Source organism: Pollachius pollachius, assembly GCF_949987615.1.
Source record: "Pollachius pollachius genome assembly, chromosome: 15".
NCBI lineage: Eukaryota > Metazoa > Chordata > Actinopteri > Gadiformes > Gadidae > Pollachius > Pollachius pollachius.
Genome location: NC_136948.1, coordinates 9,134,958 through 9,152,588, shown reverse-complemented (window position 1 = coordinate 9,152,588; position 17,631 = coordinate 9,134,958). Strand labels below are relative to the sequence as shown.

Here is a 17,631-nt window from a genome sequence, read left to right as displayed (position 1 = left end):
ATAAGCCCCAGTCGCCGTGCGTACAGATGATGATGGCGTAGGGCTGATGCGGAATCGTACGGACTGGAGCTTGGAATGGCAGTATGTCTGGCCAATCAGCGACTACAATGTGTTGTCCGACTCATCCTTGTCTGAAAAACAGACAGGGCGGTTGCAACTCCATTCCCTAGCCAAGGAGGATCGCCTAAAGCCTAAAAGGACACATACGACATTATTATGCTACCTTTCCATTAGTTCAAGCGTGTGCTTTTTAGTCAACAGTTTGTTGACTAAAAACACACTCAGTATGAGTGTGCTTAAATCATTTTAGGACATACTTTTATCTGTTTAGGACACTAAAACAGATGGGTTTATACTCGGATCCTGATTATATATATATATATATATATATATATATATATATATATATATGTATCTGTATGACTGTCCGTCTCTCTATCATTCTATCCATCCTCCCTCAAACATTCACCTCCGTCACATCATGCACATTACAGAAAATAAATATGAACAGTCAAGTCAATAACCAGAGTTTATCCATCCATACCATTAATGAACCTCCCCCTAAAGTGCACCTCCTCATTTCCAACTGGTTTGCTGTTGTTTTTTTTAACCTCAGCTTTGCGGTCAAGGGCTGTCATCCAAGAAAGTGAGACTGTGAAGTCCTTTGAGACTCTGCAAAACAAAGACGATAAATTAACTTGACTCCTCTCTCCCTATCATTCAGAAACCGGCATAAACACACATAGGCCTATCATCTGGACCGGCAAGGCAGATCACAACAAAAATGATGATGATTATATGCTTTGCATAATCACCACAACCACAAGTTTGGCCTACTTAAGCCAGACAAAAGGGGCCACATTTGTATCACTCCCAACCTTCTGTTTACAGTCTACATTTAATCTTAATCTGTACACTACTGCACGATGCTCAGTCATCTCTCTTGCTCTCTCTCTCTCTGCAGTGTTACTATGGAGATGTTGCTCGTGAAGTGATGAGAGGGAGTGTGGTAGACTCGTGGCGAGCTAGGAGCACTGCATGCCCGCGCCACCAGCAGAGAGCGGCGATAGGCTATCTAGGTCACTGGGATCCACGAGCAGCAGCAGCAACAAGCAGGCTCGATGACAGAATGATTGTAGGAGGAATGGCAGACTTGCCACCCCCCCCCCCCCCCCCCCCCCCCCCCCCCCCCATGTCTGACACCTATGTCGCTTTGCGTGACACAACAACGGAATGGACGTGTCAGCTGTCTACCTCGTGCCGTGTTGTTAAAAGTTGTCTGAATTTAACAAAATGGGGGACATGGGTTTCAGCTTCTCTGTAATGACGGGGTGCTATCGCCCATGAGTTCAAATAACACACCGCCGCAGTCTCCTCGTGTGCTGTGTAGTTAAAATGGTTAGACGTTGTTAATGAAAGTCAAGAAGGCTACCCCTGAAATCCCCGAAAGCAGGGAAGCATAATCTGCAAACCGACCTAAAATGGTTAGGTCGAACACGACAAACAACTAAGCCTTAAGGTTTCGCCAATGTTTCAGACTAAATATTTATTTAACAGTTTTCGCCCCCATGTTGTTGTCTCTCCTCCATTGTCCATGGCACCCCTTTTTTCGGATAAACCTACACCCTCTTTTTTTTGTAAGACTTGTGATTGGTCGAAAAGCGATTGCTCTGTCGTCATAGCCCGGAATGCCCATTCATCAGCCGACTTGGGCGTTGTACTCCGCATCTCATTTGCGGCGGGGGCAATTTCTCCACTTACAAATCTTGCACGCGAAAAAAAATCGAAAGATTTTGCACTACTTCCATTGCATATTGTTGCATCTGACAAGAAATTGTGCGTTTCGTGTTCTAAGTTTGGTCACCCAGTTATTTCTCGTCCTTCGATATCGGGAGGAGTGTTCGGCGTTTGTCTTGAATTTTGGAAGGAAGCTTGCGGTCTTTGTTCATTCATTTCATCGGTTGGGTTCCTTTGTTGAACCAAAAGCATGGGAGCACAAATCTCCAAAACCGCTGGAAAGGAAGACGTTGCTGCAGAAAAGCCAGCAGAAGGAGCTGCCGTCGAGGCGAAGGCAAACGGACAGGTAAAAAACGTATTTGATATTGGGTTAATTAATTAAGTGTTATCCTATCTTGAACAACGGTTGTTGGCAACGCCATACTCCATGTTCAATTTAGCGCATCCCTACGCATACCGGTGTTGAGGGAAAGTGACCACATGTAGGCCCTTTTAGGTGGCCAATTTATAACCAGAAAAGGAAATATTGGAAAATTGCTTGACTTAAATATTGTGTTTTAAAAGTGCATATTGCAATTTATTGATAAATTTTATGTTCTAACGTTAGTATCTGTGCATCATGGAAAAGGCCGGCCGGTGCATCCAATTCCGTTGTGATTTGTTAGTATAGTAGGCCTATTTGTGAATTCATCAAGGATTAAAGGACGGTTTTCTTTTTTGATATTTAATTTAATCAAAGACCCGTACTGATCTTGTTTCTCGAAGTCACCATTTATATTTCACATTATGTATGCCATGGTTCGGGTCTGCTTTCATGGTGGCATGGCCATTTTAAAAACGACACCACGCCTTTGTTGCATGGTTCAAGAAGAGGGGTACGCTCCATTCATGGCTGACATACATGTTCACTGAAAGCCATTTTCTTGCAAAAAAACACGAGTTTGGACGCAATTTTATAACTTTTCTTTAAAGATGGTTTAGAGTACTACAGTAACGGTCATTAAAAAATAGAATTCCCCCAAATTCCTACGTCCATATTCTATTCGACACAGCAAACAACCCGCCGCCTAGTGGTGTGGTTTCATAACGAAGATTAACCCACCAGTCTGCTGCTGGAAGCTACTAATCTGTCGTCACTTTCCTAGTGACAGATGTTGCTGGAGATTTAACACCAGCTCCTCATTGGCTGCCATTTGGCAAAATTTAAGTAAACAAGGCACCAGATTTCAGATCGGCCAGTCTTTTACATTACATGGCTGAATCCATATTTCTAAGGTTTAATGCATTGATAAGCTTAAATATGACACTTGTTTTATTATTTAATTAACAAACATTTTCCTTTTTAAAGGGGAATGGCCATGCCAAGACCAACGGGGATGCCTCCCCATCCACTGAGGAGGCCGTCGTCCAGGCCAATGGCACTACTCCCGTCGAGGATGCGCCCAAGGATGGAGAGGAGAAGATAGAGGCAGTGGAGGCCAACGGCGAAGGCAAGGAGCCCGCCGCCACCAATGGAGAGGCCAAGGCAGAGGACGGCGCCACTCCCTCAGGCAGTGAGGACGCCAAGCAGAAGAAGAAGCGCTTCTCCTTCAAGAAGCCCAACTTCAAGCTCAGCGGCTTCTCCTTCAAGAAGACCAAGAAGGACTCTGAGGAGGCCACGGGGGAGGAGGGAGCCGCGGCGGAGCCCGCCGCCGGAGAGGAGAAGCCCGCCGAGGAAGGAGGTGCGGCGGCTTCAGAGGAGGTGAAACCAGAGGAGGCCGCTAAAGAGGAGGCTAAGGAGCCGGCGGCGGCGGCGGCTGCTGCAGTAGAGGCGGCTGCAGAGGAGCCCAAAGCAGAGCAGGCGAAGGCAGAAGGCGAGGTGGCGGCGGCAGCGCCCGCAGCGGAGGAGAAGCCCACCGAAGCTTCACCTGCCGAGCCCGAGACGCCCGCCAGTCCGGAGGCCCCTGCGGCCGCCGAGTAAAGGCAGGCAACCTGCGCCATGATTTGCTGAAGTGAGAGGAGTCGGAGGGGAACCGGTGTGTTTGAGGGAATGCGAGGACTTGTCTAGAACCAGACTTTATTCTTCTTTTGTTCTTTTGTTCCTTGTTTGACCTTTTTTTGTTTTTTGCCGACTGTCTCATCCATCCATCTTGACAACAGGTTCCTTGGCAGTGGTGGGAGTAAGGGGTGGGGGGGGGATGGGGGATTGCTCTGCTTCCAGACTGCTCATTGGTGTTTGCAATTGTGACGTGGGTGAATGTACGTGTGCGAAAGTGAGTGTGAATTTTTTTTTTATAATTTTTTTTCTCTCTACACATGAAACCATGACTGACTGCGTTGGCGTCTGGCCGCATGACTTTTGACGTATTTAAATGAAGTATTTGGTGCTGGGCGTTTGGATGTAGCAGCTGAAGCTGTGACTGCAAGTTTTGACACATTGTGATATTTAAAAGGGAAAGAACTAAAAAAAGGAAAAAAAAAAGATAAAAAAAACCCAAGTCTTAAATGTCGTCTTTGCAGTGCACAGTTGTTTACAACTTAAAAGCTCAATGCTTCTGTGGACACATTTCCATTTCCTAAAAGTAGTTTTTAGTTAAATGTCGAAACAATAGGTGCTCATGGATTTCTATTAGATTCCACCATCTCAAGATTCTGTAGTAATGCACGTTGTATAGACTTTGATATTACTGGTTTTATGACTGAGATGTACCTAAATAATTGAAGTTTTTAACAAATGACCCATTGTAAATGAAGTTTTCTTGTTTGTTAATTTTCACCATTTGTAAGATTGAAATAAAATTGGGAGATGTTTTAAGCAATTTCTGGATCAAGTTGTGGTGATTACAATTTGTATATTGGCCTAGATTAAAGTGAACGATAATTTGATAGTGGCGCACTAAACTACTTCATTAAACCTGTCGTATTTGGGAGTAAAGCGCCATCTGCTGGAGATTGGTTTCAACAAATTATTGGTAGAGCCTTTATTCACCGAAAGCACGGTTAACGTTAAATTGGACTTATGAGCCCCGTAGATAAATGTCCAGGAGACTTATTTATAGTGCTTAATCCTGTAATTTAATAATTGTAAAATAGCAGTTTTGTTATCCTAGTGTACAGTACTACTTGCATGGTAGTGGCCGAATATTTGGGTTTAGCACCCTCTGGTGGTCGGGAACTAGAACTCCAAATTATTAATGATGTTGGAAGGCAAGCACTATCTTCGGTTCCCTTTGTCGGAATAACTATTCCAAAGGTTATTCCGTTTTAAGTACCTGTTAGCCATGGGACCAGATTTTTTGGGTGTCCATATCCGCTTAAACGTAAATCATTTGTTAAAATGAGGTGACACTAGTCCATTTCTGGGTGTCCCTTAACAAATATCGGGAATTTAGTCATCTGGATTTCGTATCTGTGGGGGCTACTCTAGACTGTTCCCCATCAAAGGACTTCCTGGGGTTATTTGGAAACATGGTGCCTTGAACCTGTACTGGGACAGTAAACACTAACAGTCCATAACCCCATCACTGGCCTCAGACTTAGACTAAAACCTTACCCCATAACCTAAATTAAACCTGTAAACCTAAACACGAAACAGCAATCCCAAAAACCATTATATCTAACCCTAAGGGGCTAAATTATTACTTTTCATGGAAGTAATATACATCGTAGATTACTAGAATATTAAAGATCCCAGAAGTGACCTGATATTCTATGACTAGTGTGTTGGACTACCAGCATGAAGCTATTATAAGCAATTTAGCAATACAATTCCAAATACTTTCATTAAGTACTCGATTGAATTTATTCAAGTGTCAGAATATCAAAAAGAAGGGCACAGAAAACTAAGTGCCCTGCAAATTTAAGTGCACTTCATAATAAGAATAATCCAGTTAGATTTGTTGACGGGGATTGAACTTGATAGCTCCTGCTGTGAGTCAAACACACTAGCCATAGACTATCAGATCAGCTCTAGGTTTGTGTTGTATTCTACCTCATAAAGGCATATTTTGTACTCACTAAGGTAATTGATTACTTTTATTGATAGGCTGTAAGCCTGTAACTAAATTATTAGAAGATATTGCATCACTGTCAATAGACCCATGAAACTCAACAAATCCACATGAATATTGACGGCTGATCTCATATATTTGGAATTGCCGTTATATGCAAATAATATTGCACAGAATTTTTTGAATATTTCTTATAAATTCATTCAAAATAAGTTTGTTTGGACCAAAATCTTTTGATGGACCTAAATAGCTGGGTGAAAAAACATTCACTTTCTCAATACTATACTTACTATATTGGGAAACTGACTGAAACTCCTCCGAGACCGACAATGCCACAGACTTGGGGTTCAATTCAGATTGATATGAAAGCAGCCGACTTCACTCTGGGAGTAACAAAGTCTGGCAGCAGCATGCCCGGGAGCGGCCGTGGCTGGAGCCGGTCTGACACAAACAACTGCAGACGCGGGGCTAATTGACGGCTTCGCGTGCTGCTGACAGGTCGTGAATTCTTCGAGGGAACTTGAGAAAAACCCATATAAACATCTTCTTATTGAGAAAAAAAAGGGAAAGATATGAAAGGATTGAGGGAGACGCTATCCTCTGGGTGAATGTTTACCTCCTACAGCTGTAGGCTTACCAAAGTCCATTTTTAAACTAACTATTTGCTTTCGCTCCCAGATTAACCCTGTATTCTTCAAGTCCAGCCAACCGCCAGACGGGTGTGTTTTAATGCGTAATATTTCGGTCCCCACTCTAGCGTGTCCCTTTTGGATGGAAGCACGCGGTGGAGACTATAACCGCTTCCACCTCAAACCAATTCTCATGTTATCCCAGTGTGCTATTCTCCTCCTTTAGTTGGTTCCATCGCTGTTGGGGACGTCATGCAGGTAGTAAGATATCTTTAAATGTCGTACGAATCTTGATGTTTAGTTTATGCTCATAAAACAAACGGTTGGAATACTTAACAAGATTTAACATGTATCAAAGGCAAAGGTCAGCAGTGAACAAATGCACACAAGTGGCTTTACCAAAATTGTAATATATGTATGCCTAAACTTAAAATGAGTGCACACAGGACATATTTATTCTTGTACTGACATATTTATTTTTGTACCGATCCCTGACAAGGTCAGTCGGTTCCATCGATTGCCACCGCCAACATGTTCCCTTCCCATCCTGCATGTACCACCTCAGCACCACACACGACCGCCAACAGACGCCCGTCTCTGCAAAGGTCTCCTCAGCTGCTTGTGGCTGGTAAACCCCGGCAGTTCTCTCTCTCTCTCTCTCTCTCTCTCTCTCTCTCTCTCTCTCTCTCTCTCTCTCTCTCTCTCTCTCTCTCTCTCTCTCTCTCTCTCTCTCTCTCTCTCTCTCTCTCTCTCTCTCTCTCTCTCTCTCTCTCTCTCTCTCTCTCTCTCTCTCCGGACCCATTATACCACAAGGCCTCTTACCCAGGGATGATCAAAGTGTGTCTTGCCCAACCAGAGGATCCTCCCTGTTCCTCCTCCCTCCCCAGCAGCAGCTATATTCAGCACACACCTCCTCCAGATGCTGCCTTCTGTAACGTTCTGCCAAAGGCTGGCTCCAATGCAGGAAGGACTTATATAGGAAGTCATTAAAGAGTGTTCAGAAAATACAACAGCAGGGGGAAGCAAATATATTATTTGGTATGCCGCAGTTGTGTGTTGACTTTTGCATTGCCTTTCTTATTCTGTACAGTTGTTTTTTTGTATTTATGTATCTTGCTTTATATTGTTGGCCAATCAACTCGCTTTGAACTTACTTTGAGGTTGTCAGTGCTCAACATAATTTGATGGCACTTGCAAACTTTTTGTGACATGTCCAGTGAAAATATATGGTGTATGATTTCCAAATAAGGGTTATTACAAGATGTAACAGGGAGAGGGAGGGAGGGAGGGAGGGAGGGAGGGAGGGAGGGAGGGAGGCTGGGATGGAGAGAGAGCGGGACGGAGGTAAGAAGAGAGGTTGAGGTGGAGATCGAGAGAGATGAAGGAATGGAGATAGGAAGAGAGAGAGATAAAGAGAGAGAGAGAGAGAGAGAGAGAGAGAGAGAGAGAGAGAGAGAGAGAGGTAGATGGTTGTAGCTGTTGTGAAGCTTCAAAGATTTACCAGATTTGCAGCTTTACCAAATGTTTAAAACAAGGCCATTCAACTTTAATTAGCTTTGTTTACGATTCAACTGTGATTTTAAACTTTCCCTTATGGGCTTTGAAGGAAAGAGATTGGAGGAAGAAGGGTACTATGGAAAAATGTAAGACTGTCTATAAAATTTCACACATCCTTAAGAGACTTTTTACAACCCCTGTAGAAGGTCTAGCTTTTTATGTGAACAATATAGGTCATTATTTTAACAGAGTGAGTTACTTTGTTGCAAAACCAGAACAACTACTCAAGACAAAACTGTTTAGTTAGTCATCTTTTATTTTGGCCATCATGCTTTACATGACATAATGCATTTTTAGGGTTACAATGATGTTGAACAATTGTGAAGGAAACTGTTGTTTGTGTCTGATATCATGTCTCATTATAACAGTCAATTTGACCATCATCATTTCACAATATTCAAGCCACATACAGACAGGTACAACATTTTGCACAGGAAAACTATGTGTACTTTAATACGATTATTGGTCACCCAAAAAAAAGGTTGTACGAAAATCACAAAAGACAAACACAAATATAAGAAACAACAGTTGAAATCCGTAAAAAAAAAAAAAGAATTAGATTGGGAAAGAAATAATCAGGACACAACACCTTAATTTTCACATGCTGTTTCCATTGCAAAAAGTTCCCTGGTAACTGTGGATTGCTTCCCCTATCCCTGATAACCTGTTTTCATAAATTAAATCTCCTTCTTCCTAGCACCCTTTTCTTGTGTGTGTTTTCAAGTTGATATGCTACCATTTCTCAAAGAACACACTCAACTACCTGCCCATGTTGGGCTGAGGAAACCAAAACAGCGAGTCGGTGCTATAATTTGAGAAATAGACGGCAAATTCAGATGTGTGGCTTTAGGGGAAACCCTGCGCCAGTGCTTGTATTCTCCCATCACGTGGAGGCAATGAGGAACCCAGAGAAGGAGCAGTGCACGTTCTCTGCCGCAAAGACACCGTTGGCCTCGTCGTCGGGGATCTGCATGTAGACTGTGTCCTGCTCGTCGAGCAGAAGGACGGCGCTACCGGACATCTGGTCCAGGAAGCCCTTGCTGTACTCGTCGTAGCTGAACATGACGGGCTGGCCGTTCTTGTACAGAGCCACCAGAGCGTTTGCTCCGTTCACGTGGATGGTGTAGGAGAAGTAGTACACGCCGGGCACCTGGCAGGTGAACATGCCGGTCTCGGTGTCAAAGTGGTTCTCGGCGTTGTACACAACCTGGTCAAACTTGATGGGAGTGCCGGCGGCTGGGTAGGGGGTGACCAGAGACACGGTGAAGGCGGACATTGGGGACTTGACCATGACCTCGCCCATGCCCATGCTCTTCTCAAACACAACCTCGCCAGGGGGGCCAGGAGGGCCGGGAGGGCCGGCGGGACCCTCGGATCCATCGTTTCCGTTGTCACCGGGGAGACCGGGGGGACCCTGGGGGCCGGGAATGCCCTTGGCGGTCAGGCCAGCGGGGCCGGGGGCACCGGGAAGACCGGGATGTCCCTTCAGGCCGGGAGCACCAACTGCACCGGAAGGCCCAGCGGGTCCTCTGGAGCCGGGGGCGCCATCAGCGCCGGAGGCACCGTTCTCGCCTGCGCGGCCGGGGTGACCTTTAGGTCCAGCGGGGCCGGGGACACCATTGCTACCAGATGCGCCAGGGGCGCCGAGGTCGCCTTTGTTTCCCTGAGCACCGGTGGCTCCTCTGGGTCCGGTGGGGCCGGCGGCACCTGGATAACCCTGCTTTCCCTGGAATCCCTGCAGACCCTGATCTCCCTTGTATCCCTTAGGTCCCTGAGCTCCAGTGGCACCTGCGTCACCCTTGGGGCCGACAGCACCGCTCTCGCCTGGGAAACCTCTTGAGCCCTGTGCGCCGGTTGGGCCAGTGGGTCCAGTTGAACCAGTAGCGCCGGTGTGTCCGGTCGCTCCCTGCTCTCCCTTCTGACCAGTGCTACCTGTGCTACCTGTGGCTCCAATTGCCCCCTTCTCTCCGTTAGCACCTGGCTTCCCATAGCCGGGGACACCAGGAGCACCAGTGGCTCCGGCAGGTCCAGTGTGGCCTTTAGGACCGACGGATCCAGGCATGCCTGGGGCACCGTTCTCACCTGGCTTGCCTGACATACCGATACCGGGGGCACCGGTGTGTCCCTTGGGTCCCTGGGGTCCCATGGGGCCGGCGGCACCGTCCCTACCTGAGCTGCCGGGCTTTCCTGGCTCACCGCTCATACCTGGCTTCCCTGGCTTACCTACAGCGGACTGACCGGGGGCTCCAGTGGGACCCTCGGGTCCCATGGGTCCTGTCTCACCCTGGGGTCCAACAATTCCCACCCCTCTATCTCCCTTCTGGCCGGTCAGGCCAGGTACACCTGGGTGTCCCTTAAGACCGGTCTCTCCTCTGGCTCCCATGGCTCCTGGAAGACCGGACGGACCAGGCTTGCCAGTGGCGGACAGACCAGAGGGGCCGGGGCTACCAGATGGGCCGGGCATGCCGCGGGGTCCCTGGGGCCCGGAGGCGCCAGTGTCTCCCTTCTCGCCGTGAGCACCAGGGATGCCAGGCTTTCCAGGTCCACCTGCAGATCCAGGCTTGCCAGCAATGGAGTGTCCAGGAGGGCCAGGGGGTCCAGCGGGGCCCTCGGGTCCGGGCATACCTTCAGCGCTCTCACCTGGGGGGCCAGCAGGCCCTTCGGGGCCCTCGGGGCCAGGCTCACCTGGGGCTCCAGGCTCACCTGCGACCACTGTGGAGATAAAACACACATCATTATGAAAAAAGAAAGAAAATATATATACATTCAAAACAGTCCAAATTCAAAAATAAATAATAAAGTAATAGTAATGATAAATAATAATGATGATATTGCTGATTATCAAAATAATAATAATAATCTAATACTTTTTTATAATATTAATAATAATCGTTCTATTCTATTTCTAAAATTATATTTTAATAATGTGTTCATATTATCTCCACAACTGTTAATTGATTGATTGATTTTTTTATTGTGAGCTTATTGATTAGCATGAAAGATTAACTACATTATTGTATAATTAAATATGTTGACAGAAGGCATATACGCCAAGCTGTTTTCTCAACCTAATCCTTTTTTAAAATGATTTTTTAAGAGTTCTAAAGTTCATCTCCTGCCCCCCTAAATGGGATGTTTTAAGCCTTATACTAAATATTGCTCAAGGATTCAAATGATAACCCATGTAATGGAGATTGTAGTAAAGCCTAAAAACTACCGGGGAAACTGTTTGTAAAGCACCCTTTACAAAGTATATATATTTTTTCTATTTTTAATACACTGCCTTGATGTGGCTGCGTACCCCCGCCTGTAAGAGCCTAATCATAGCCCAGTTTGAATTAAGCAAAACAGATGTTTCTGCTTCTGTGTGAGGTGGGCACACCCAGACAAACCACACTTCTGCTGGGTGACTGCACTGTAATTGTCACAGTCCAACTAAATATAAGTCCACAAAATGCACACAACCTAGTTCTATTTGGGTCACATGGTTCCTTTTAATTTAAATATCCATGAGTTTACAGTTTGAGGAAAAGTTTAGGCCATACCACATACCGTCATACCAATATAACAATTAAATAATCATATATATTTTTATAATGTTCTGTTTTTTAATGATGTTTTTTTTTTAGTTATATTGAGTTTTGAGTTATAATGACTTATTATTTGAATTATTTACTAATAGAATGGTATAATCGTTTTTTCAATTGGCTAGTTATTTATATGCTAAATGTATGATATTATACACCCATCCAAATGGACATATTTTAAACAAAAAATGTGTAAAACATATATAAATGTGGAGTCTCTGTATGTAATAATGTATGTACGTATGTATGCATACATATGTATGTACGTATGGATGTATGGATTTATGCATATATGTATGTATGTAGGCCTATGTCTTTGTATGATTTATTTTGACAACTGTTCATCCGATCTACTTCACACTTTATGGCTGTAGGCTATTGCTGATAACCCAAGGAAGCGCAGTGTCAAATGTGAAGTTGTTTGAATGAACGCTTCCCTAAAAAACTGCAAGCAGCAATAAGGTCAAGCAACAGGCCGATTGGAGCATGCACGTTTGTATCGAGCATTTCACTAGTTCTAAAGGGATGAGCAGAGGAGAATATAAGCACGAGGCAATGCAAATCAGACTCTATGTATTATACAAATACAGGATCTGATTGGACAATCTCATTGGCCACTCCTCACTCCCCTGTAGCCAATCAGGGCATGAACCGGCATTAGGGCAAATTCAGCCTCAAGTTTCAAAAAGTGGCCTTGTCTATGGCGTTCACATGCTAATCCAGCAGCTGAGTGCTAAGGTAAGACACAATATTAAAGACTATGTTTAAAGCAAAGAACCTTTGTATATACATGTACAAATGGGCTTTTTTAAACTGTAGCTCTTTTTTAAATGTATTTCGGGATGTCCTAACAGTAAACCAACAGTCAGAAAAGGTCACTTAGCTCTGAACTGAGTTAGCAAAGAAACACTTGAAAAGTGGAGAAGAACCATGCGCTAGCATGAGCATGTCTTACCCTGGCTCTTGACGGAGTAGGGCTGGTACTGAGGGGCGGCCTTCACCACTTTCTTCACCACATATCTTTCTCCATGGGCTGCTGCCAAGGCAACCAGCAGGAGGAGGATGCTAGCAACGCGAAGGTCCATCTTCAAATGGCAAACCTGTTGACAGTAAGGAGAGGAAACACAGGATGAACACACCAGCGTCAAACTCAGTCCGAAGGAGTCTTAAGCTTCATTCATGCAATGATGTATGATATACAAATAGACAATAAAACAATCAAGGCAATGAATTAAGGGAGTAAAGATAACTTGAGAAGTAAAGTTAATGTTGACTTCAACTCTACATCTACAATCCAAATGGTGGAAAGCAGCAAAGTTACAAGAGGGCTCAGTTCAGTTTCTAAGAGGTCTTCTAAGTTTGTAATCAGTTTGGCTATCTAGGCTTCCCTGTACCTCCGCTATGCAAGGGCAGACACTGTGGAGCATCACCCAGGCCGGGAGAGCCGACTTTAAAGTCCCTGCTCTGCAGATACACAGCCCCAAGTCTGCCGGGTTTGTCTGATTCCTCCCTGAATGAGCCAGTCCAAAGACCCAGGGTATGAGAACCCAAAACGGTTCCTAAAAATGCTTGCTCTACTGATAGAGAGTAGAGAAGCAGAACAAAAACACACGTACCGGCATCCAAAACAAGGAAGGAAAAAACACTGGCGATGTTCAGCACCACTGAGCTCTGGTGCCTCTTTGTATCCTTAGGGTTGGAGCACTGAGAGGGAATATGCTGCTTGAGAGGACGATGGCGTGAGTATTTATACTATATCTTCCCAGTGCAAAGTTGAGGAAAAAAGGAAAAGCCCCCACCGCACCAAGGGCCTCCCATCGAAGAGCAGAGCTGTAATTAACAGGCAGATCTGCCCAATGCAGGCATGTCACATCAGGGTGCCTCCAGGGATTGAAGCTCCAGACACATGATTATCACTTATTTTAGATTACTTCTGAACTACAAAATGATCAGGCACCAGTTGAGCGTAAAAAAAAAGGAAAGTGAAATGCCATGTATTATAATTGAGTCAACTTTGTGACTCTTTTAGTGAAAAACTGTTGTGTTTCGTCTCTCATTCAGACTTTTTTGATTTTTGGTTGTTCATGTCACTTTATAGTTTATATGTAAACTATAAAATCTTTCACTTTGTAGTATAATGTAAACTAAAGAGTAAATATAGTTAATATTCTTTGTTCATTTTCAACATTTTCGAACTTTATTCTGTGTGTTTTTTGTGTTCGTTGATAATTACACTTCACATTTTTTCCATTATATTATTTATATTGCTTTATATAAATTAAAAAGGTGACTGAAGCTGTTCTGTAATAAAACCTATAAATTCCTGTCTCCTTCTGTCTGTCTGTCCTACCAGACTCTTTGCCTTCCCATGGTTGTCTGCGGGGTCTCAAGGTAAACATAGAACAGTGTGATGTGGTGTAACACTAGCCAACTGTAACATAACGGTACAAATATATCCCCTTTGCTTTCCTTTGCGTTTAGCAGGCAAAGTCTCAAATCCCAAATCTTATATAGAAATCTTTATTTCATGTCAAATCATTATTTTTGTCTAATGTTGTGGAATACGTTTACTTTTCCCTCTTGAAATAAATAAACAGATAGAACTACATTCGGGTCCACCTGTTTATTCGGGGCCCATGGAGTACAGAGAAGCGTTCAATTTTGTGCGAAAACACACTATTTAAGTCGCTGTTTGTTCAACGGCTTATAGTCCTTAGTTGGTGTATTTTTGACAGAGCCCTGGTCAGTACATTGCTAATAAAGCTATATAAAGATCTGGGAAGGTCGTGTGGAGCTGTTTCCCTCAGGATGTGAAAGCAGGGCAGTGTCCACGGTCAGGGCCATGTGTGCAGTTCCGCAAAACCGTCACCAGGTGGCAGCTTGCACTTCTGTACCTCGAGTGGAGAGCCTCTGATGAGCTCGAGGAGTAACTGCTGTGGTCGCTCGTTGTTAATTTTGGCCTTCTTATTACATGCACTGTGGATCACAAGCTTGAGATCTCTTTACTGCAATTACACATGATGTTGTATTTCCTCAATCAGCGTTACTCTCCTGTATTATCCTCCCTTCACCATACACCTTGCTTTTCCTGCTTACTTTAGCATCCTCCAACTGTAATTTCTCAATTCGACCAGAGGCCACATAGGAAACGCATACACCCAAATAATCACATGTCCTGCCATACACAAGTACCCATAAACGATGTGTAGGTTAGGCTGCAGCCCATCCCTAAACATTTTTGCTGAACAAGCGACACTCTATAGTAGCACCCCCCCCCACAACCCTCTCCCTGTGTTCCAAGATATGTGTGCTGTTGACTGATAAAGTGCTTTAAGCAGCGTTGTGTAGGAGAAAACTATAGCACAAGTGCCACTGTGAAACACATTTTTCCTGGAGGTATAATTAAAGATTCTAGATAACCTAGGGCTCGTTTTAACCGTTTCTTCCAGAACTAGACCAAATTAAGTGTAATTTTCTAAAGTGCTACCTCGAAGCAGCTTGGAGCACTTAATCATGCGTGACAGACATTGTTTGCAATTTCTTACAAATTAAATGTCATGCAATTTGCAGTTTTTCCAAACATCCAAACATTTCCATTTGTTCATGATTCCTGAATAGAAGAGACAGCAGTGTGGGCCCGTGCTGTTGTCACGAGTCCTTTTTCCACACGTCACATGTAGACCTAATGCTGAGGTGATAAAAGCACATTTCTAAATGGTGCGACTATAAATTCAAGACAGGGTTTGAGTTTTGAGCTGGATACAGGTTGAGTCTTGAAATTATAAAAGATTCTTGCAAATAAAAAAAGAGGGTGGTTGGAAATGTAAAATATCATTGATTGGATGCCAACTGCCACATAAAATCTTCCGTATGCAAAGTTGTTTTTACATATCTTGGCTATAATTTGTGATTTTAAAGGCCTTTTTTTAATGGTCTCGATAGAAGCCAGGCGATGCTGCCAGCCCTTGTCAGATTTAGATGTATAAATGACAGAGCCAGGGAGGGCGGAGTAAAGGTTTTATTATGTCCTAAGGTTTCGATTGCGTTTGATGCTCTTTCAAAAGAGAAAAAACACCATCAACAACTTTTTCTTTTCTTCTGTTGATTTTCCCTTTCTTTCTATGATTCATCTTCTTCATCCCATTCATGTATTAAAACAGTAGTGTTCAGAAATTGGTTTGCGTGTAATAATTTGAACAAGCCACACTTAAATGAACATGGAGGATGTGTATCCCCATAACACATCCTCCTTTTATTCTCTGCCCATGCCTCTGGGAGCACCCTGCTGAACTTCTCTCTGGGTTTCTTGCTCTTATGAATTTCGCTTGACTCTTTTACATCCCCCAGTAGTCTGATGTGGTAGTCGAGCCTCCTTGCAATTACCATTAAGAATCCACTTAACAAGCTTCCAATTAAAAGTGTATGACGTCTGTCCCATATGTTTAATGAAGTAGGCGTTACCAATGTAAATCCCATGCATATAATCCATTGTCACCTCATTGTCCCCACACATATGGCACGTAAACCCTTTTACTCAAATAATATGGGCTTCCATAATTGTTTTCTTACATGGCCTAACGTCATTGAGGGTATATTAAATCTGTATTATGTGTGTGTGTGTGTGGGTGTCCACACACACACACACACACACACACACACACACACACACACACACACACACACACACATACACATACACATACACACACACCGTACAGCAACAAGGTAACAATATGTCTCTTCTACATTTTCTGTGTTTTTTCCCCCGCTCCGGTGCCCAGGAATGGATGCTGCTGCCCTTACCCTCAGCCCACACCCAAGAGGAGCAACATAATTGGTGGTTGATGTAAGGCAAAAAGAACAGGACACGTGAGTTGAGCAATGGCTAAAGATACACCATCACGGCTGGGATACGAATTTAATGTTTCAATAAACTCTGCAGACCGCTAAGAGCTACTTTGAGCTTTATGAATGGTAGGCCTGACGGGGGCCCCCTTGGAGTGATTGGTGGGGAAATTACAGGGTCCCAAAAATACAAACACAGGGGCCAAGCTGGGCCCCGGAAGTAGAGGCGAAAAAGGGTAGCTCCGGCCCCAAAGTCAGGGGTGAGGAACCCCTCCCCCTCGGAGATCAGGACCTGGAAGCCCGCAGGAGAAACAAAAAGGCTGTTATGGGGTTCTTCAATTAGGAATATGGCAACAGGATGTTTCTGTGTTTTGGGTTATAGCACACCGGCAACTGAGTCCATTGAAATGTGTCCAGAGTTATGAACACATGTATCTTAAAGGGGGACATGAGGCAGAAGGGGGCAGAATGGCTTTAGGACATTGCTGAGATGGTCATCTATGCATTTAGTTTGTCTACTTAGTCCCCTGCTGCAACCCACACTTTGAAATTCTTAATTTCAAATTATTTTTAACAAAAATGAGAGTTTAAAATGAGAAGGGCTGAAACTCTTTTCTTGACTTTTATTGCACTGGCCCTCTGTAAAACTAAAGTCTTGTCTGTTGTTACTCGACAAAACCTTTGTTCAACCAAACATACTCCAGACTGAAATTGAGTTGAAGAGTTGCATTTCCAGGATCATTTGGGCTCTCTGGATTGTTCTAGCCAGTCCTGACTCAGTGTTTGGTTTGTGGCAGTTTTTAGAGGGCTTTGTTTTGTAAATGAACACGTCGTAGTGGCTGCCAAAAAGTGATTTTAAACCACCGTGCAGACCGAAGGAGACGCTTTATAGGGTGTTGAAGGAATGACACTTTGCCCTAAACAGTGTGACAAAGGTCGAAAGGTCATATGTTTTACAGCCTCTTTAACCCCTTGTGCTCTGCTCTTCCTCAACAAGGAAATTAAAGGCATGTATTTACAGGGTATTGCCCCTGTTTTAGAAGGAGATACAAATCATACTTTAAGGGTAATCGGGGTCCTTAAGAACAGGTGCGAGAGGCAAATGTTGTCAAAACGCATATCACATCAAACCCAGTCAATAGAAAACAAACATATAAATAAAGAAAACAACCCGAAAATATTTTTTTGCCGGAAGTTGTAGAACCCTTGTATATTTACAAAAAATTATAGCTAAATAGTTGTATACATTTTTGCCAAAAATCACAGAGAATTCTGCAGCGACAATTT

General features: G+C 44.0%; 2 protein-coding genes across 2 annotated transcripts; one reads left to right on the top strand and one right to left on the bottom strand.

Moving 5' to 3' along the window:
• Positions 1-1,960: 1,960 nt before the first annotated feature.
• On the top strand, positions 1,961-3,868 carry marcksb (myristoylated alanine-rich protein kinase C substrate b). Its single transcript, XM_079752744.1, has 2 exons — positions 1,961-2,083; positions 3,086-3,868. The coding sequence occupies exons 1-2, from the start codon at positions 1,988-1,990 to the stop codon at positions 3,695-3,697; spliced, it is 708 nt and encodes a 235-aa protein (XP_079608870.1). The 5' UTR covers positions 1,961-1,987; the 3' UTR covers positions 3,698-3,868.
• A 4,282-nt stretch (positions 3,869-8,150) lies between these two features.
• col10a1a (collagen, type X, alpha 1a) lies at positions 8,151-13,215 on the bottom strand. The gene is made up of 3 exons (XM_079753009.1): positions 13,116-13,215; positions 12,455-12,599; positions 8,151-10,624 (listed from the first exon to the last, which is right to left on the bottom strand). The coding sequence occupies exons 1-3, from the start codon at positions 13,119-13,121 to the stop codon at positions 8,796-8,798; spliced, it is 1,980 nt and encodes a 659-aa protein (XP_079609135.1). The 5' UTR covers positions 13,122-13,215; the 3' UTR covers positions 8,151-8,795.
• Between the last annotated feature and the right edge of the window lie 4,416 nt (positions 13,216-17,631).